This window comes from Rhinolophus hipposideros, assembly GCF_964194185.1.
Source record: "Rhinolophus hipposideros genome assembly, chromosome: 7".
Classification (NCBI taxonomy): Eukaryota; Metazoa; Chordata; class Mammalia; order Chiroptera; family Rhinolophidae; genus Rhinolophus; species Rhinolophus hipposideros.
Genome location: NC_138053.1, coordinates 88,061,588 through 88,084,740, shown reverse-complemented (window position 1 = coordinate 88,084,740; position 23,153 = coordinate 88,061,588). Strand labels below are relative to the sequence as shown.

At 32.1% G+C, this 23,153-nt stretch overlaps 1 protein-coding gene across 3 annotated transcripts in view; it reads right to left on the bottom strand.

Moving 5' to 3' along the window:
- The window catches only part of CDH18 (cadherin 18), an 870,012-nt gene that overhangs the window by 59,159 nt on the left and 787,700 nt on the right, over positions 1–23,153 (bottom strand). For all 3 annotated transcript variants that reach the window (XM_081054270.1, XM_081054271.1, XM_081054269.1), the window contains one exon: positions 8,406–8,659. In XM_081054270.1, coding sequence (XP_080910396.1) covers positions 8,406–8,659 — 254 coding nt within the window. The remainder of the gene's footprint in view (positions 1–8,405; positions 8,660–23,153) is intronic.

Genomic DNA, 23,153 nt, shown 5'->3' with positions numbered 1-23,153 from the left:
ACGTGTTAACAAGATATGTAGAACATATTGTCAAGGTATGGAACCTTATAAAACCTGTGGATACACATGACCAAACATGGCAGAATACATTAATATTACCATGCAGATTGAGACTACAGAGCATCCCCCAAAGTCTAGGAGTTCATTTAGTGAAAATAACACCTAAAGAGGGATGGGATATAGCACTTGTTAACTGTGTGATCAAAATAAGGAATTGACTTTTGTGCATTGATTTTTCTAATAATACCTACATGATAATTGAAGGAAGTTCAACATGAAAGAAGTACAGGTACAAAGCAAATATGATTCAGAGAAGAGTCACTAGATTCAGACACAGCAGAACAGTGGGAAAGATATGCCATTGTGCTTTTCAAAGCATTAGGCCATGGTGCACTGAAACTGATTTATTTTCTTTGACTTGAGTTCATATCACAAAAATTCTCCTAGTATCCCTAACTCAGAGAGGCGTGATGGGGAAGGCTGAACTGTGAGATTGAAGAAGGTTTGTTACATGGAAAGGATAACATCCTTTAAAATGTAATCAGTTGGTAATTTGGTTATTATTTTATCTAAGGTCAGTTATCATTAACCTGCCTTCAAGAAACTTTCCAATTGGGGGTACTCTAGATAACAATGGTCTTTGTATTGAAAGTTGGACCTAAAGTTGAAAATTGATATTCAACCTCAAAAGTTCCCGCAGAAACTATCAGCAAAGCCTAGAGTACATTGCTATCAATACACCCTTATGAAATATAGCAGAACATGCACCATGTTAGAAATCTGAACACTTCAGAAGTGTCAGTCTGAAAGAAAATGGGGGTTTCTTCCGTTTGTAAGCTAAATTAAGAATCTGAAAATGTGTAGTCTCTTTATCAGAACAATCCGTTCTCTTCTAGACATTTTACACAGAGATTTTTAATGGAAGTGCTATTATTAGTGATTGGATAGTTTTAGAAATGTATTTTGATTTGAATTCAAAAAATAAAACCTATATTTACATAATTAAAAAAAATGGTAAGCACAATTTAAAAAGGTGCTAGGCATGGGTCCTCAGACTCATATATTTAATTCTTAGTTTTCTGTGTAATGTAACTCAGGAAAGCTACAAAATAAGGGCTAGATATCGGATATGCTTGGATCCAAAGAGTCTTATTCATTGAATTGTAATTGAATTTCAACTCAAGTAGAACTAAATAGTTATGCTTAACTACATTTGGATTTTTGCCTAGCCATAGGGAGGAAAAAAAAAAAATGGAAGACAGAAATGTGAAAAAAAAGAAACTGTTCAGAAGTATTATTAGCAGATTGAATATCGAATCATTCAATGTTAACAATTTAAAATTAAGGAGTGACATGGCTCCACAAACTGTTTATCAAACAAACAAAAAACAATGAAAATATTCTCTCAGTAGGTAACTTTTCAAATAATTTTCACAATAAAATTAATTTATTTCCTTTTACAAACCTTCAAAAACTAAATAGAACATCTTAATACTTTATGAACATATATGTTAATATATTTAGAATTGTTTGCAAATACTAATGTTAATTTATTATTTTAAGGATATCAGCAGGTACAATATCAAGCAACCATTAGATATAGGTCCTAATTGGGATTAATGATAAAACCTGAAAAATTCAAATTTTGAGAATTTTTTTTTATTTTATATTCTAGTCCATTGATAAAATAAATAAATAAATAAACCAGTGTGAACTGAGTATATATAACTGTTAAAAACGTTTAAAGATATTCTTCAAATTCTACTTTCCTACTATATAGGAATATCACTGTGAGACTGGGAGGAAAAGTTCATAAATATATATGAGTTATTTACAAAAGCAATGTAGTTAGAGATAATAAATGCTAACATTTATGGCAGATTTACAATGTACTACATCATGCTTTAAATGTTTTCTAAATAGTAGTTCATTATATACTCAAAAGAACTGCAAGAGATAGTTACTATTAATAGCCCCTTTTAACAGAGAAAGAAACTGAGGCACAGAGTGATAGAGAAATGTACCCAATATCAAGGAGCTAGTTAGTGCAAGAGATTAAAATATTATTTAGGTTTGTTAAGTAATATTTATAAGCTCCTTTTTGAAAAAGGACACAATATTTGAGGCTTAATACATTCATTCAAAAATATTTATTTGGAGTAGAAGGAAGGGTCAATAAATATTAAAAAAGAAAAATGGCAAGGCCTGTGACTTACTTGGATATACGATTTAGTTAGGAAAACAAGGTTGCCAAAAAGAAAAAGAAAAGAAAGTATTTGCAAACTAATATGATTGATGCTCAGAAAGTAAATATGTTTACATTAATACAATGAGAAAAGTGAAAAGAATATGCATTATATTGAAAGAAGATGAAAATTCATTATTCATATTAAAATTTATGGGCCTACAAACAGGCAGACAAGTTGTGGCGGAAGGATACAGTCACTGTCAATAATGGGTACATTTATTTAAGTATTTTCTTCACGGGAAGCTACTTTAAACAAATTACCAGTTCACGATTCGGTTTTGCATTTCCCTTTATGTAGGCATAGACTCAAAATAATTGTTAGTCATGTTAAAATGCACTGGATGAGTTCTTCCTCATTTCAATAACAAAATTTCAGTCTTGAGAGTCACTTACTATTTTCATTATAGTTTGTCCATTTCACCATAAGAAATTAATTGAAAACTTATGAAGTAGAAAAACATTTTTACAGTGACTTATTTGAAGAAACATCAGTTGGCTTAAAGTATAGGAGATTTCTTTCAGTTTTCACATGTTAGATACTTGAAGATCCAGAATGTGAGTGGTAAAGGTCATTTAATTGAGATTTTGCCTCACAAACAGCTGTTTCTGTAAACTTGACTATCATCAATAGTTGAGATCAAGTTTAATAGATATATACACTGTGGAATATTCCAGCAAGTTGGCCTTGTCTTTAACTGAAAGTCATATGTGCAGTTTAGCTCAGGTTCATTAAACAAAATTAAGGTTCCCTTTGTTTACTTTGGGGATGCAATTTATCCCACAAGCCATGCTTTCAGAAAATAATCTTTGAAAAATAAATAAAACATAAGGATCTTGTCATTTAAAAAACAGTGTAGTGTGTTTCATAGAATGGACAGCACACGCAGCACATAGATATTTTGGAAAGTTTTTTAATTTTCTGAACCAAAACCTTGATCCAATGAAACTTAAAGTATCAAAAGAAGTAAAACCCCTGGACAAGAAATTCTGTTTCCCTCTGTTATTTATGCCTCTAAGTTACTAAAATATTATAAATTCCAATAATCCTGTGTCCTAGTAATGCTATAAAACCATGTTAAACACTTTTTATTTCTTTGAAATATTCCCATGAAAGCTATAAAGATGTTTAGTCTCCAATCAGTAGAGTTAGCATCACTAAACCAGGGCTTAGGTATTCATTCCAGGGTTAGATGAGTTACTCATGCTTGCCCAGAAAACAGATTCTCCTCCTGGGTTCAGGACTGTGATTTGGGGTGGTTACCACCTTTAGGCTGTTAGAGAAATTAGTGCCAAAAATGTGGGGGGAAATTTAGGAGTCTTTACATCTTTATTAAAGCATTGTAAAAGTGACCACATTCTTATACAATCTCTATTATTAGTTAGCTGTATGATTTGGAGCCAGTCATTCAGCCTTCTTAGTTTACAGGAATTTTCATCTATATAAGAATAGAGTTGGCTCAGTCATATTTAGGTCCCTTTACATTCTCAAATGTGACAGTCACATGACATTTAGCAGTAGCATTCTTAGTCAATCTAAATATGCTAACTTGGCTACATGGAATGCTACACAATTACAAAACACAGGTGACAGACAAAGATTTCTGGTTTTAAGTGGAAGCCTGCTTTCTTTCAATCTCTACGCAATTTGCATTAAATATCCTTAGGTTGTTTGCTTTGTACCAGAAAACAATGACAGTTTTAATGAGAGTACATTAAAGCTTGCCATTAAGGGTCATTTAAGATATTCTTGACATTAAATACACTTAATATTTTTAAGTAAATTTGGTTTACAGAATACAACTCAATATATATCAGGTTCTTTCTTTAACATGAATATATTTTGAAACAGTTTCTGGTTATTCTTTGCCTTTCTTTTAGAAATTTTGAATCCTGAATTCACACTTTTTTAAATTAAATTTATTTGGGTGACAATGGTTAGTAAAGTTACATAGGTTTCAAGTGTACAATTCTGTACTGAATCATCTATATATCACATTGTGTTTTCACCACCCAGTGTCAGTTCTCCTTCCATAACCATATATTTGATCTCTTTTACCCTCATCTATCACCCCCTCCCTCCTTCTCCACACCTTCTTAATCAACTTTTTATATTCACCTCTTCGACTATGGTATATTACCTTGTTTTTACTTTGAAACATTTCTTATTTTTTGCTGTTATAACATTCAAAATTAATGCGGTATTTCTAACCACCATCTCATCATGAGCTAGGTAAAAATTTCAGAGATTCATAAGAAAAATAGACACATCAGTACGGATTCACTGAATATACTGGTAAATTTGTTCACTGAGGCTACAATTAAACTTAAAATAGGCTGAGTAAACATTTCTAATTATCTATAACTATTCTTTAAAAATATATACATAGATAAATATATATTTTATTTTTTAGAAATATTTTTTAATTTGAAAATATTTCCAAATCTAATCACAATTTATTTTATTTCTTATGTTAGCATATAAATGGGTGGCTGCTTCCTAAATAGTATCCACATGAGCCTTTGAAACAATAAAGCACAATATTTATTTCCTTCTGATTCCTTTAAAGTTATTATACAAAGAAAGCATGAAAATTAACAATAAGTAAATATATAGATAAATCTAGAGTGGAAAGAAGTATAGTAGTGTACGTGTTAGCAGTAGTGTATATTACCATATGTAGGAGTATACTGTAAAATAATTCTTGACTCTTTTCATCATCTCTTTTTTCCAGTTTATGAAATTATCCACACAGATTGTAGACCCCAGGTACTGGCATTAATCAGTGTTTTTCTGACCATGTAAAACATCCATTGGTTTCCTACTTTGTGATACTTGACTTCTATGAATGCAATTGCATATGATTTAGTAGTAGAAGTAGTCGTTAAAGTACATAAGAAGCCGGGTATTGTGGCTTTAAAAATAAACAACAAACAAATAGGATTTTTGGAATAAAGCAAAACTGGATTCAAATTATAGATCTGCCACTTTATCACTATATAATGTTGGCCAAATTACTTAACTTTCTGAGTCTTAGTTTCTTCATCTGTAGAATGGGAATGATGATATAGACTCTTACGGTTATTCAAAATGTTTTGGCCGTGCTATATAAAGCCCTTTGCCCACAGATAGCAAGCCATGAATGGTCACTATTTTTTAGAGTCAGAAGGCATAAGATCACATTTCCAAAGAGCTCTCTAGCTTCCCATGTTCAACACAAGGATGCTTACCTCTCAGTAGCTACTCAGGAAATTCCCAAGTTCTATTTGCAGTTTAACAGCAAGTGAGCTCAGCCTATTTGAATCAAGGGTTTCTTCGCTGCTGGTAAATAACCTGGTTCTGATTTTACTTTTTAAAAAGGTGGTGATTATATTGCTGCAAATTGCACAGTCTTGTTTTGAGTTGAAAGAGACAAAAGCTAGACTTAATATGCTCTTAGAAATCTGAAGAGTCTTACTAATCATTTAGAAAATTGAAATACAAAAGACTGAAGTCAGGAAGCTCTTCACAAATGTCTGTAAAGAATCCAACTCCTTTTCATTATCAATTCGACAGACTTGGAGTTAATTGCATTTCAAGGCACTTTACAAGGTATCTCTTTTCAAAGTGCTTTTCCTTAATTAGTACAAATGATTAGTCCCTGAGAAAGGTGGAAGTATAAGGCTTGCTTTTATGTTTGTTAACATTTTCTGTTTCTTATTCACTGTTTGCACCTAGAGGCCCATGTGAATGACATATTTTTATTGAAATCAAGAATAAATATTATTTAAATTATACCCAGAAAAAGCAGTTATGGAGTCAAATTATGTTAAGGTAGCTTTAGAAAGATTCATTTGAGTAGTCTAACCAAAACAAAGATGAAAGAATAATGCATATGCTAACGGATCTGTGCTTCTCAGTATTAGCATTTGGAGACAATATACCAATCATCTTTGTATTGCAACAACTGGGAGAATGTATTTAACATAGAGGGTGTTCAATTAATGCTCCCAATAATATGGAGCAATTACTGAGGTAATTCATATCATGGGACAATTAATTCAATGTAAATAATTTCCTTTATTAAATAAAATTTGTAGGTTGAAATGTTTACATGACTACGCAAGTATGTGAAATCTATATACTGGTTTGCATTTCCTAAAAATATCTTTTCAAAATTTCTTCTATGTATTCCCTTGTTGCAGGTCTTATATTCAGGTGTGGAATATGAAACTGAAAGCAACAAACAAATAAGACAAACAAAAGCTCATAGACACAGACAACAGTATAGTGATTAGCGGAAGGAAAGCCAGGAAAAGGATGGTAGAAGCGGGTAAAGAGGGTTAAATATATGGTGATGGAAGGAGATTTGACCGAGTGGTGAACACAATGCAATATGCAGATGATGTATTACAGGATTATACTCTTGAAACCGATATAATTTTATTAACCAGTGTCACCCCAATAATAAAAAAAGAAAATAAATATTTCAATGAGTATAATTAGCTCTCTAGTTTTGTCTATGTCCCATCCAGTTTGGTTTACTCTGTATAAGGGTTTCTTAACCTCAGGACTCTTGATATTTTAGACAAGATAATTATTTGTTGTGAGCTGTATCTGTGTCTTCCACTGCTAGGCGATGGTAGCTGTCATTCCTTCTCCAGTTGTGAAAACCAAATGTGTCTACAGACATTGTCAAATGTCCACCGGTGGCAAGGGTTTTGTCCTTGGGTGAGACCCTCTGTTTTATGCGGAATGGATGATTTCATGTATGTTGACATACGTAGCGCAACACTGAAAGAAGTCTGTCCCTGACCTCAATTTGTCCTCCTCTGGTCTATCTTTTTGGCACACATATGCCACTATTCATAGCACTTTGACAATTCATTATTATTTATTTTGAAATGCAAATCTTCCCATCATTGCTTTGATGATAATTGCCCCACGCATGTCTGTTCTTTCTTCTCTCTCTCCTTCACATTGTTGGCAGGATAAATTTCAAAGATGTCAGCTCAAACCTTTCCGTGCTCTCTCTCCAGCTTCTCTGTACAACCTCAGTACTTGTCATTCTCACACAGGTAACCTAGGCTCCTCAGATGCACAAAAAACTGCAGTTCCTTTCTCTATCCTTCACTTGTCGAATCCTGAACCTGGGTTTGGAGCCTCGATTCCATCTTCCTCAACTCATCCCTTCTAGAAGATACTGGGCGTCCTTTTTTCATGCACACCTTCATCATATTTTGTCACCCTTATTGAAGGATGCATATTTATTTTCAAGTTGATCTCTCCACTGAGCTTCAAGCTGCCACTTCTGCTGGGAGTGGGTACCTGGGTGCTAAGCAGTTTTATCAATTGAATTTAATTCTATCAACATAGTTGTACAACATCATTATTCCTTGTTCATCTATTTGGAAATTAAATGGCAATGTTGAATGACTGTGCAGGATGACACAGTTAGTAAGTGAAGACTCCGGAACTCCCACATTGGTCTTCCTATCTTCAGAATCCAGTCTCTAACTCAGTGCACTAGCAGCCTCAGACTAATTAACATTTGCTGAGTGATTACTAGGTGCAGACCACTTCTAGAGCAGTTTGTCCACATTGCTTTGTGGTCTCTCACAGGAACTGAGAGAGAGATAGTACTTTTCTTATTTTGCAAATAAGGGTAGATGATTTCCTAAAGTCACACAGGAGGAGTCAGAGATAAGCATTTTGTCGCTATCACTAAGGGACCAAAGATTCTCTAGTTTGTGATTAAATAGTCCTACAATATTTATCCCAGTCAATTATTCTAATATCTCTTAAGTCAAATGGGAAAAACTAATCTGTGTGGTCAATGATATATTCATGGAGATTATATATATATATATATATATATATATATATATATATATATATATATATGTATTAGGTTGGTACAAAATTTAATTAAAGTTTTTGCAATTATTTTTAACCTTTTTAACTGCAATAACTTTTGCATCAACCCAGTATATATTCTTAATTTGACAGAAACCCATCTGCTACATCACTTGATTAAAGGATCAGTTAATATTATAATTTCATTATATTAATAGAAAAATAGATGAAAATAAAATAGTTTAAGCATTTTTGTTATACATTGTAAACAACGGTGAGGCCACCACTATCTTGACATGTAGAGAAGATTGAAGCATACCATACCTCACTACGCTGTTAGCACTGTCGGGATCTTGTGCCAAAACGGTGCCAACCACGGTTCCAATCTTGGCATTTTCATAGACTTCCATGACATAGGAAGGCATGGAAAACAGCGGTGGTTCATCTACATCTCCAACAATGATCTTCAGCATAGTGGCATCTTTAAAAGGACCCAAGTGAGAAAAGCGAAAATCAAGATGTGTATTTGCTCCTTCTATGTTGAGGGTATAGGACTTCTTTTTTTCATAGTTCAGTGGCTGTGGGAAAAAACAAAATTTCCAATATTATGACTGCCATCACTTTCAAACAAGCATTTTTTCCCATTTTTGAAACAAGCAAATATGAATAGACAGTCAATACATTTTCTTTAAAAAACAAACGATGGAGTTTGTCTTCATACTAGCTAAAGCAGAAATTATGGAAACTCAAGTTTGAATCAATTTTGATTTTTTCACCGTCATAAATATGATGATAACTAGCTACAAAACAACTTTCCCCATAGGTAATCGAATACTGCTTTTTAGAGAGTCTCATTCTTACTCTCCTGGAAAAACTCTTTTCATCTCCTTGTCAACCTGCACTATTAATTTTAAAAATAATTACTACTAATCAGTTAAATTAAATAAAATAAGGTAGATTTATTTTTGTATTTTGCATTTAAACAATGTATCTCATATCACTGATTTTTCTCTATCATCACCTTGTTTTTACCTAGCTTGTTTTAAACTTTGTATCATGTTTAAAAACCTCATAAATTTTAAGTTTTGAATTCAGTGATATTTCCTTGGAATTTTAGCAAAAAATTAGACAGACTTCTGAATTTCCCATTTGTTGTTTTAGTTGTATTGTTTATATTCTGTTTTGCTGGTAGTATCATTTCATGTATTTGTATTATTTTCTGATTTATTTTATTATGGTGTAATTAGCTTTGCTTTTTAAATTATAGTCTTTTTGTTTGGATTTAGCCTATAGTAACAAATAAGACCAGTGTGGTAATTTATCCCAAGAAATACATGGTCTAATACAAGATATAAAGTAGCAAAGAGACATTTACAGTGGTGCATATTTAGTGTCATAAAGCTGTGTATTAGGGAATTAATAATAAGGATACAAAGGTTTTAACATGCATTCAAGCAGTTAGGTGATGTTTCTAAGAGGAAGTTCATTTTGAGATAAGAATGTTTGGAAAATGTTAAATATGATGCACATAATAGACTCGGTGACCAAGAATGAGCTCAGTTGTATAAGGTTAGAAAATTGAGCTCAATGTCAAAACTCTCCATGTTGATATTCGCACAGGTGATCCAGAGACGTGCCTTTTAATTTGAGCCTGGTGAAGTATCCACTGATGCTGGTCTTTCTTATTTATGTCTATGAGAATAAGCAGAAGAGATAGTTTTTCCACACTTATTTCAACCACTGGTTTTGCACTAACTTGCTTCAATATTGAAGTTTTATATTCTTGGCTGGATCAGAGAATGATCATTCCCTATAGAGGAACTTATATATTTTCCTTCACACTAAGGGCCAAAAAGACTTTGATTAGACAGAGTGTCCTTAAGGGACTTTACAAATAGAAAGAACAATCCTACTGATGATTATTTCCCATATCTCTTCTGAATGGCCTTGGAAAATGGAGCCTTTCCAGAAAATGGTGATTGAATAGAAGAAAACAAAAAACAAAAAAAAAAAACAAAAAAATTCCCTTTAAGTTCCAAACTAGATATTAAGAACCTAGAACCAAAGAACCTACTTGGGTCATGGGGATATGAATGAGACTGGGCTACTACAATATTTTACAAGTTTTATAAGACAAAATAAAAATTTTAAAAATCTTAAAAACTCAAATTCTCAAAAGTGGACCATTTATAGAATGTATGAATATATATATATATATATATATATATATATATATATGTGTGTGTATATATACACACACACATATGTATAATGTATATAAATTATGTATATAATACATTATAATATACTTATGTATATAATCATTATATAATTATGCATATAATTATTGTTAGAGATTGCAGGATTATGTATATTATATAATAAAATTATGTATGTTAGAGTTACATATTTTAAAGAAGTGTTAATAGATTTTGTAGTTTATGATCCACCAATTGGGAGACATTTCCTTCTGAGAGAATTTAAAGTAGAAATTAATTGTGAAAGTAACTAGCATCCATCATGTTTGGGAGACCACATAACTCCTAGTTGAACTTACAGATTGATTGCACTTTTTCCTTCCTTGAATCCTCTCTCCTTTGAATTAATGAATGAGAAATTGTCTTTGACTAATCCAAGAAGTCTTGTCCAAATTTAAATAACCTGTCCTAGAAATGGTACACACTTTCTTTGTATTAGAAAAGCAGAAAAAGCAGAGAACCCTGTGATTTCACTGATATGTGGTATATAAACCAAAAACAACAAAAGAACAAGACAAACAAATGAGAAACAAAAACTCATAGACACAGACAACAATTTAGTGGTTACCAGAGGGAAAGGGGGTTGGGGGTGGGAGATGACGGTAAGAGGATCAAATATATGGTGATGGAAGGAGAACTGACTCTGGGTGGTGAACACACAATGGGATTTATAGATGATGTAATACAGAATTGTACACCTGAAATTATCTAATTTCATTAACAATTGTCACCCCAATAAATAAATAAAAATAAAAATAAAAACGAATAAAAGAAAAAAAAGAAAAAAAAAGAAATTGTGTGGATGGATATGATGCCCCTTGGCTCAGAGCATGGATTGTCAGAATTCAGGCATGTTGCTTTTGGAAAGCAGCCTTCTCACAGGCTTACTATTCATTTAAGATAAATGTAATTTTTTAGAGTTAACCTGCTGCATCTGGTAGACTTTATAATGACTAAGGTTCTTCTCTTTGAACTTGAGTATCTGACACCTTAAAGCCAAAAAGATAGGATTTGTTTACTTTACTAGGGATGTTAACATTCTTTTTTTCATGATAACACAGGATTTTAAAACAAACATCTCCACTTATTCAGTCTAGGCTCTTATATCTTTCTGATTCTCAGTGACATTTGTGGAGGTATTTTGGTCACTTCTTCCCCATCAGGTATTATTATCAAGCTGTGTATCCAATATGACAGGCATCACTTTTTCCATTTTTCAGCAGGTCCTTCAGTAAATTAGATGTCATTCGTCTTAACAGGACCCTACCTACTGCCATGGAGCAGGCTGTTTGTGTGGACACATAATTTCATGTTTATGATTATCTAATATATATTTAACTACATTAAGGCAGGGCCAATCATTATGAGGGAATTGCTTGCCAGGACTGGCAGATGGATGGACATCTGGAGCCACTAAGGAGTGACAGGATTATTTCAGGTTGGGACAGAAATTTAGAATCAGATAAATCAATGCGAATGGAAATATTTTAACAACGTAATTTATGAAAACGATATGGCAGTGCTGAATTATAGGCATAGAAAAACTGAGAGGGAATTATATCCATTTATTGTTAGAGATTGTAGGATTATGTATATAATATAATGGATGTTAATTCTTTGTTTTGTATTACAATTATAATAGAATATAGAGATTAGATTAGGATTATATTTATTTTCATATTACTGTAATCCTGGCAAAGCTGCCAAATACTCATCATCCACACATTTTTAAACAAATCTTTCAATAATTTCCTAGTAAATTTTTGTTCCTGGGAAACTATTTAGAACTCTATCTGTGGATTTCAACTTCCTAGTTACCAGTAGACTTTTTTTTTTTTTAACTTAAAAACAGTCTATCAAATACAGAATACCAGGAATAATGTAACCTATTCATTTAATACCTTATTTTTATCCGAGGATTATATAGGGAAAATTTTTGGGGAAAAAAAAAATTACCATGTTTTTACCAAGGTTACTGAGGTACAACAGAAAACAATAACATGAAATGTTTGTCTGAGAGTTTATAAAAGACACAACATTCTTTTTTTAGCCTTAAAATTAAACAAAAACAAATAGGAAATAATTTCATAAACATGAGACGTAATACGAACGTGATCAGTGTAATTGTAGAACCAGAGAGTGTTCATGAGGGTAAAAAGTCTGTCCACCTGTATATAGCAATGCCAACTACCCATGCTTTTAAATCTTTCTGGCCGGATCCTGACAATGATCATAACATTGAACAGCTGATCAGAACGTTGAACAGCTGATTAGAACACTCAAGTTAAAGAAAAAATCGGGGAGAGTGCTTCCTTTTAGAGCTACAAGATAACGCTTAGAAAGAATAGGTACCTAGTCTCCACTCTTGATCATTTGATCACCATTATTTACCCCAGAAATTTTGCCTTATCAAGGTATTTGGTGTAGGGTTGGGGGGTTGATAATGGGAATACAGTTTGTCCCATTTAACAAAATTTCAGAACTATGCCAATTTTGTCTTCTTGTAAAACTACAAGTCTGGGTTATCAATTGCAGTTTGAACATTTCTGCAGAGCTTGGAGTGATGTTGCCCCAAATGAAGGAATCTGTGGAGCTATCAGAAACTGGAAGAAGCAAGGAATGGGTTATTCCCTAGAATGTTTGGAGAAAGTGCAGCCTAGCCAATACCTAACTTGATTTCAAACTTCTGGCCTTCAGAACTGTGAGATAATGTTGTTTTAAGCCACCCAATTCGTTGTAATTTGTCACAGCAGCCCTAGGAAACCAATACAGATTTACTTGCTTCATATACAAACACAGAGAAATTTTTTCTTCCTTTGTAGTGTACTGGAAGGTTTAAATAGTATTGTAATCATTTGCTCCTTAAGGTTTGATAGAATTTCCTTAGTGAACCATTGACTCTGAAGTATTTGCAGAGGTAGTTTTTTCACAAGCTTCCCATTTTCTTATATAAAACCAGTTTATATGTATCTTGTATTTCTTTGAAGTTGCTTTTTAGAAACTTTCACAAAAAATTACATGAAATTTACTTGTGTATAATTATGAAAATATACCTTTTTCCATTGTTTTCTAGCTATTTACTTTTCATTATTCTTTCCATGTTTCTTAATAAGATTAGTTAAGGATTATTTTTATTGTTTTATTGTTTTGTTGTTTATCATATTGTTTTTCCCCCAAAAAATAAGTTACTTAAATTTAATAAATTATATTTCTAATTTCTAGTATCCTTTTTTCTTTATTAATTTTCTCTTCTTTTATTCTTTCTTTGTACTTTTAGTTATATATATATATATATATATATATATATATTAATTTATCTAATTTTATTCTTTTATTTCCTGTCTTTAATATATTTAGGATTATGAATATACTCTCAGAAGTACTTATTCAGTATCCCATAATTTCCACATACATTCTTTTCATTATCATTCTTTGTCTAAAAACTCTGTAATTTTGTTTTGCATTTTTTTCTTTGATTTACATGTTATTGAAGAAAAGATTGCTGTTATTATGGTTGGTTAAGTGTCCAAGTTGAGGAAATCGTTTTATTTACTTGGTAGTTTTCATTAATTTTTAGTTATATTTCATTTTGAATAAGAGCGTTTTGTCTGTACTATTTTGGCTATTGGGTATTAAAAAAATGGAGATAATTTTAGAAGGCTATAGTAACTATATATATATATATATATATATTAAATACATATATATAACTATATAACTATATATATACATATGCACTATATTAATATTGCTAATGTTCTATGGAACTGGAAATAAAATACACATCTTCAGAATACAGAGATTAATATATATCAACCTCCTTATAAATTGTTATTGAATTATTCCAATTTTTATAAGACTTTATTTGTCATGGACTGAAATAGGCATAATATAATCTTCTACTTGTTTGGTTCTATGCATAGATCCATGTATATATTTTAATACATTTGTGTAATACAATATTTGTGTATTACAATATCTGTATATTATTTTGTAAATGTTGTTGCTATCTAACGTGCTACATAAATATTTACGCTTTTTGTATATGCATTGTGAATTAGAAAATCTCTTTTGTCTTTTTATGGTTTTGATTTGGATTCTAGTAGGCATTAAAAACACATTTCTTATTTTCCTTTTATTTATTTTGCTATTCTTTTATGTTAACCTTCATTTTCTGTTTGTTTGTTTAAGTATCTCTGGTTTTGTTATATAAAGTTCTTTTACTTTTGTTATTTAAAAAGGTTTATATTTTTGTTTTGGTGACTACCTTTAAAGCTTTTAAATTAAGGTAATATCCTTAATCTGTATTTCCTTTAACAACAATTATTAGTACCTTCCACAAAGCAGTGATTAAAAAGTGTTTCTATTTTTTCTTGCTTCCCTTATATGTTAATAGCATTATTTTGATCTTTACACTTTTAAATATGCTTATAGATCTAATATTTGATTTATTGGCTCTGACATATTCTTTGATTTCTAGCTAGTACTAACTAAGCAATCCATGAGGTTATTTTATTTGTAATCATAATTTCTTATAATAAGAAGAATTCACAGATTCACAGAACTGAAAATGTTTCTACATTTTTAGGACATATGTTCTTTATATTCTGATCCATCACCTTGGTCCTGACGTTTATTGTACTCACTGTTCTGGTTGTCATTTTCTTTTAGTACCCACAGCTATTTTGGTTTGCTGATATAATCCTCAAGACAATGTTTCCTCATATTTAAGTTCCAAATAGCTTGCCAGTGATTTCCATACTTGAAGGACAATGTAATTGGATATAAAGCCCTTAACTCACATTTGTTTTTGCGAGTATCTGGACTACACAGCTCCATGCATACTTAACAGTAATCTCCCAGGCAAAGATTTCCATGACCTTCTTCCATTTACTTAATGGTAACTTAACCTATACTATTAGCACTTGACATCTTGTATTATAACAATGGTTCATGTCTACAGTTTTCCCTAAGAGAAAGAATATTATCTAATCCATCTTCATATTACAGGTATCTGGCATAATTCCTACTATATGATAGGTGATTAATATTTCCTCCTTAATCTCAAATATAGCTGTGTTCAGAGTACAGAAAAGTGCTCTGAGATGGTTTACATTTGAAAGATGGAAAATTCTATATTATTTTTAAAATATGAACAGTTAATAACTAAGTGCGACCAACACAATGAACATATGTTAACTCATTTAATCACAACACTGCTGTGAGATATAATGGTTTCCCATTTACCTGTTAGGAAATCAAGGCACAGAAAAGTTAACACACTTGCCTAGAGGCAACAGCCTGAAAGTGGTATCCTTGGGATTGGCAGGGAGTATCTATAGGTAGTGCCTTTCAGTATTATGGTATACTGCCTAAAATCTAATTAGCACATACATAGCCTATCATAATATTCACATTTGATGAATAAGATGAACATATTTTTAGTGAAACATAATGTTCTCACTATTAAAAGATACATTCATGCATCATCTATCCAAGTGTTGACAACTTTGAAAATGAACTGGTAACTTCATTAATTCTAACTTCATTAATTCTGGCTACCAGAACTCTGAGTATCTATGTAAAGTCCTTAATTCACAGATTCACAGAACTAAGACACTGACATGCTTTTCATGCAAAATCCTTGATCAGCTCTGTGCCTGCATAGAGTTCTAATTCTGGTGTAATTTAACTTCCCCAGGCAGTGGGGCTTCTCTTCCTTTCTTAGAAACTGCTCAAGATCCTAAATGCAATTCACTGTCAATGAGTTGACTCCGATTTCCATCTTAAATTTTAGTTTCTTGATTCATCCTATTATTCCTAGTAATTACTTTTACATATCATTGCTCTTTCTAACTTATAAAGTAATACTTTCCCCTCTTTAATATTAACACATTTAATATTATTGTAGATAGTTATCTTCTTTTCCATCAATCACTTTCCAGCCAACTCTACATATTTGGGACTTTTTAATTGTTTCTCATTAATCACTGCTACTATTAATTAAATCACACTAGTATATTCCTTCTCTGGAACTATAAAACCATCATAAATAGAAAGATACTGAAAACAGCATTAAGCCAAATTGGTCAATGATTCAATTTTTCTTGAAGTTCAATAAGGTCCTAAAATTCTGCTTTCCTAAATAATAAGAGAAGAGACTCCTTTTGACCTATATTTGGTTTAATTTCTATATTGCATCATCATCTAGGTTTTCAATTGCAAGAATGAGAGGACAATAATGGAGTGGATAGCAATATTTGAATATAAAAAATGTAACTTTAGTCATGAAAATAAAAAGGCCAAATCCTAGAATAGTGACTAACATTATTGTTAATTTTTGTTTCTTGAATAGGACACGTATTTTAAATGATGGTATTTTGCAAAATCTTAAGAAAAATGGCATGAATTTGAATATGCTGCCTCAGCTTGGCTTTCTTATTATGTCATCATGATTTGTGGTTCTTGTCAGACAGAGGCTTTTCCTGGATGACAATCTGTGGAGACTATAACATATGTATAAGCATTCATATTATAAATTTGTCTATGCAAAAGGGTATAAGTTAACTCAATATGTATAATTCCAAGGGCATTGATACAAATAAATATTATCTGTTTGCTTACATTTGTATTACATTTGAATACTGGGGAAATAAATGAATTTTACTTCAAATAACAGATGCGAACATATACATATCACTTCTCAGCCTTTTGGCTAAGATCAAGTGAAACATATACGTAAAGTATATTTATTATATTACATATTATGTATAACTAAATGCAAGCACATATATATATATATGTGTGTGTGTGCATGTATTTCTATATACCCACATATATGAAAAATTACCAATAGCCATAAATATGTATAGCTTAACTCAAGAGGATGTTTCAACACATCATTAATTTCCAATTAGTGCACTAAATTATAATGCATATATATATATATATAGATATATAAAATAGTCAATTAACTTCAGGGTAGTTTCAACTGATCTATCACTCCAGGCTTATGGTGATGTCTACAGATGAATAGTAAGAACAAAAATTATCCATTAGCAGTCCTCTATCTAAAGCTATTACACATATAGTAATAGATTTTATTAAATTAATACTTGGACTGTTATCTCTTTGGCTTCTGGCTGAGCAGAACTACTTTCCAGATATGGGAAACATAAAAGCAGCAGGTTGACTGAGTTTTTTAACTTAAAAAAAATACAAGTACCTGGTTACACAAATGTTTAACAGCTACTGTGTTTCCCCGAAAATAAGACTTAGCCGTACCATCAGCTCTAATGCGGCTTTTGAAGCAAAAATTAATATAAGATATAAGACTGGGCCTTATATCAATTTTTGCTCCAAAAGGTGCGTTAGAGCTGATGGTCCGGCTAGGTCTTATTTTCGGGGAAACACAGTATTATGGGCATAGGTACATTTGTAGCACACAGAGATACACATTAATGGGAATTAGTGCACTCATAGTTTATTACTCAGAATAAGGTCTTCCTCCTCTATCAGACCTAGCAAAATAAAGAGAGATAGATAAGGAATTGCTGTATTTTCTACAGTAAGAAATTGGTGAAATGCCTACTATGGTATGTAAAGCCTAAAAGATAATCCAAAGAAAAATATTTGTGACTGAAATATACCTGAAAATGTTGCACTACAAAGACAATATTAAACTTGAACTTTGAAAAAAATATAGTTTACAGAAGAAGGAAGGGGAAGGAGGCGGCAACAAAACATGTGCTGTAATATAATGTACACAGGATACTTCATTCTTTGTGTAAATTGGTTAACATGGAATAAAGGCGGGCGGCAAAATCACCACATAGAATGGTGTGGAAAGTATAATTAAAATTCGGTGTAAATAGAGGAAGAAAAACAGAAAAGTGGATATTGAGGCATTATTTTAGTTAGCAAAACACCGTTCAGAGCACTATTTTCAGCTTATTTTATTTTTAATAACCACCTTGTAAAGTACTTAAATAAGAAAACTGAAGCTTAATTCTTGAGATAAGATGATAGAACATTTAAACCTCATGACCAGATTTTATACTTCAACTGACAGTAAATATGTTTTCTACTACCCTTCATGATTTGAAGATAAGTTGAAGATTTTTTTTTTTGGGGGGGAGGGCTTAACTTAATAGGCATTGCATATGTACTTAAATAGGCTTGAAAAAGAAAAGTTATACTACGAAGGTTATTGCCCAAAATCAGGAAAGCAAATAGCGTTGGAGCCTTGAATTCAAAGGAAAAAAAAATGGAACAACTGTTAAAGAGAACACAAATTGATATAGAGACCACAAAAAGAGATTCTAAAAAAGACTGCTGTAAAAGAAGCACATCCCTTGCCAGAGGTTTCTATCAGAAGAAAGAGCGCATCCACTTGCATGTATCCTTATCTGCTTTCCCCTTTCCACCCAGCCAGACTCCATTAAACAATGAATGAAAGTTATCAAAGTGTATTTACAAGGTACCATATCATGGACTGGTAAATTTCACTGGGCAATTTTCTGATGAAGGAACGATATGGACAGGGATGTGCAGACGCTCCTGCAAACTGATTTACAGAGCACAGCTGATTTTGATCTTTGGGAAGATTAGCTGTTCTGCCTCGCTGGCTAAAGTAAGCTGCTTTAGAGATGAAATGAGGAACGGGTTTTAAAGGACTTTTATCCATTTCCTGCCATCTGAATCAGTACCTCTTAAAGGTTAAAATCCACTGAGTTATACAGTTCTGTTTTTAAGTTGCTATCATTTACAACATAAAACATATAGCAATGAAGTAACTCTGAGATTGATAATCTTAATCTGAAGAATCAAAAAATTAGACAAATGCAATCATTAATGCATTTTAGCAGACGTCTAGACTGCATTAAAAAGGAATTCAGGCATCTGCAGTAGCATGGATGGACCTGGAGGGTATTGTGCTGAGTGGAGCCTCTGACAGTGAAAGAAAGATGCAATCTGATCTTGCTTATATGTAGAATCTAAAGAACAAAACAAACAAAGAAACAAACTCACAGATACAGAAAACATTTTGGTGGTTGCCAGATGAGAGCGGGTTTGGTGTGTGGGTGAAAAAAGGGGAAGGGCTTAAGAGTATAAATTGGTTGTTACACAGTAGTCATGGGGATGTAGGGTATACCTTAAGGAATATAGTCGATAATATTGAAGTAACTATGTATGGTGTCAGAAGGGTAATAGATTTATTTGGGTGATAGATGGGAGGGGGCTGGGGAGTAGGGTGAAAAAGGTGAAGTGGTTAAGAAGTACAAATTTTGTAGGGTATCCAATGGACATTTGTTTCATTAGGAAGACCACCTCAGGGATGATGTAGATGCCTGATCACTGCGCAGTGCACCTGAAGCTGAAGCTAAACAATAATGAATGTCAAATAAAATTTTATATATATACATATATCTGTATGTATGTGTGTGTGTGTATATATATACACACACACACATATATATGGTTAGAAGAAGCGGAGTACAGCATTAGTAATAGAGACAGCGGAAATATGATGGCTGTGTGTGATGTCAGAGGGGTAGTGGATGGGGGTCGTTATCGCTATGTGAGGGATACAAATGATAAATGTTTAACTATTGCATTGTTTTGTACACCTGAAAGTAATAAAAAAATGTTGAAAAAAAAGTACAAATTGGTAATTACAAAGTAGTCCCTGGAATGTAAAGTAAAGTATAGGAAATACAGTCAATAATATACTCGACACTATGCATTGTGCCAGGTGGGTACTAGACTAGTCAGGGGAATCACTTCATAAATTATACGAATGCCTAACTACTATGTTATACACCTGAAATTAATATAAAATAATACTGAATGTCAACTGTAAATGAAAAAAAATAAAAAGGGGGGAGAAGGTGAAGGGGAATAAGAGGTTCAAATTTCCAGGTATGAAACAAGTAAGTCGTGGGGAGGTAATGTACAACACAGGGGATATAGTCAATAATATTGTGATAGCATGGTACAGTGTCAGACGGTTGCTGGACTTATCATGGTGATCACTTTTTAGGTATATAAATGTTAAATATATATGGTATAAACCTGAAACTAATACAATATTGAGTGTTGGCTATATTTTAATAAAACTCTTACAAATCAATCAATCAATCAATCAATAAATAAATAAATAAATTCAGGTAAAAAAGTGAATGAGAATGAACTCAATTATCAAGATTATTTTTAGTATACCATCACTGTCCTTTACACAATTAAAACAATATTTATCTTGAAAACACCTATTTTGTATATATGTGCAATGTAGAATGAATAATTTTAATTGATTTTATGTGTACACAAATATACACATATACTAATTTCCTGTCATTTTTTAATAAAAAGAAATCAAATTAATTGAAGCCAAGCAGGGAGGGTGGTAAAAACCTCATTGTCCTTAATGCCACAATATATATTTGTATTTCAGATCATGTGTATATTCAAACCACTCACCGTCACCCTCATTTTTTTGGAAATATGATGTTACTTCCTACATTATAAAGACAATAATGTTCAGTAGGCAAGGGCGTTGCTACACTCACACACGTGCACACTCAGGGTAGATCACTGCGTACTTATCTGCACCCATTTTCTTTGCCCTCCTGCTTGATTATCTCATGGAAGGAGGCATACTATCATGGGTTGTTTCTTTCCACCTGTGATCAAGATCTTATACATGGCCACTTCTATCTTACTGCAGCTTTTAAAATCAATTACCTTCTCTTTAGTATCCTCAGTTTCTTGTTTCTATTGACCTTTTACGTGTCTGCATAGAAACACATGTGCAGTCTTCCAGCTTACAATTAAAATCTTCATTTTATCCTGTTCTCATTTATGTGCTTCTTAACCTTTCTCTCTCGCTTTCCTGCCAACCTTCCCAAAGAGGATGGTATGTTTCTCCTTTTTTCTTCATGACCTTGATTCACATTTTCTCTCCACCACACTGAATTTGTTCTCCTCATTGTAGCAAAGACTACCGGGGGTGCCAAAAAAAAGGATACATTTTAAGAAAGGAAAAAATTGTATTAAAATTGTAATACAGTGAGTGATGCTAGCATTCATTTGATTAACACCATCTTTTGAGCGAATGTCATACTACACATTGCTAGTATGTAATTCAATTCAACTTCAAAAAGTAATACATTGATAACATTTCTGAAAATGTGTATACATTTTTTTGGCAATCCCCGGTATTGACAGAAAATGAGACATAGTCAGTTACTGCTTAGATACCTTCAATGGCTGTCCATTGGGTAAAAATTAGCAGGGCCCCATTTACCTAGTACCCACTGACTTAATCCTTCTGCTCCAGAATCAACAATATCTCTCTTCTCCAGAATCAACAATATCGTCTGATTCCTTAATGAGCCATGTTCCACCCACCTTAGACTCTTGTGTTTTCTTTCCTCCTTCTGGAATGCTCATCCTTATATCTCTTCCTATAACTCTTAAGTTTCTCTCAATTCTCTGTTTATCCATGCTGAATATCAGACAGGCTCACCCATTCTAGATTTTCTTCCCAAATAGCTTTGTATAACTCCCCTTCAAAGAAACATTTTTATTATTGATCTAGGAATGTATGTGATATTAACGTCTGCCTACTTCCATAAATTGGAAGATCTGTGCAGACACAGATGAAATCTAACTCTGCTCACCCTTGCATAGTAACTGACACATAAGAGGTACTCAAAAAATAAATAAATAAAAAATATTTATATATATATATATGTATGTATATATATATATACATACATATATATGTATATATATTATATACATACATATATATATATGTATGTATATATATATACATACATACATACATACATACATATATATATACATATATATATATATATATACATATATAGTGAGGGATGTAAAAAATAAAATAAAATAAAATAAAACTAAAAGAAAAATAAATAAATAAATAAAAATAGAATAAATATATTTGTTAAATAAATATATGAAAATTGATTTTTTTTGTCATCATATTTTTGACCCAGGTCTGACAATGTCAGGAATGAAATAATAAAAAGAAAAGATAATTTAGGGGAAGATATGAATATTTTACATAGACCAATGATGACTGGTGCTCTGTAAGTATTTACAAATTTTAAGTTCTACTTTATAGGCACCTTGTGTAGCATCCAGGAGACAAGTTAATCATCAATTTTAAATCAAAATAAAACAATGATTGTTAGAAGAATGAGGAAGATTTTATACAGTGTAAATAGAAAAATATATACAAAATAGATGATAGGTAGATAGATGATAGATAAATGATAGATAGATAGATAGATAGATAGATAGATAGATAGATAGATAGATAGATAGACAGGTTCACTTCAAAATCTACAGTGGCACATTAGGGTACAATGTCTCAGCCTGTGTTCTGAGCATGTTCTACAGTAGAATAATCTGGAGTATTTGTTTAAAAGGCCAGCTCCTCAGCCCAACTCCAGTGTTTCTGAATCAAACGACGTGACAGTAGGACCTAGGGATCGGAAAATCAGTAGATTTTCAAGCTGAAATCATGAAACATTTAAAGACCAAGAACACTGCATTACAAGTTCCATTTAAATCATTCTTTGGTAATTTTGTGAGTTCCACTTTATTTTTACAATGAGTATTATGTGCTCTTAAAAAGCAAAAGTGATAGATTCAGTCAAATGACAAATTCTTAGGAATAAGGAAGAATAGAGGATAAAATTAATGGTTTCACCAAAACTGTCTTGATGGATAGGAGATTATCAAGCAAAAACCTGTTTCCTAAAGAGGGTTAGCT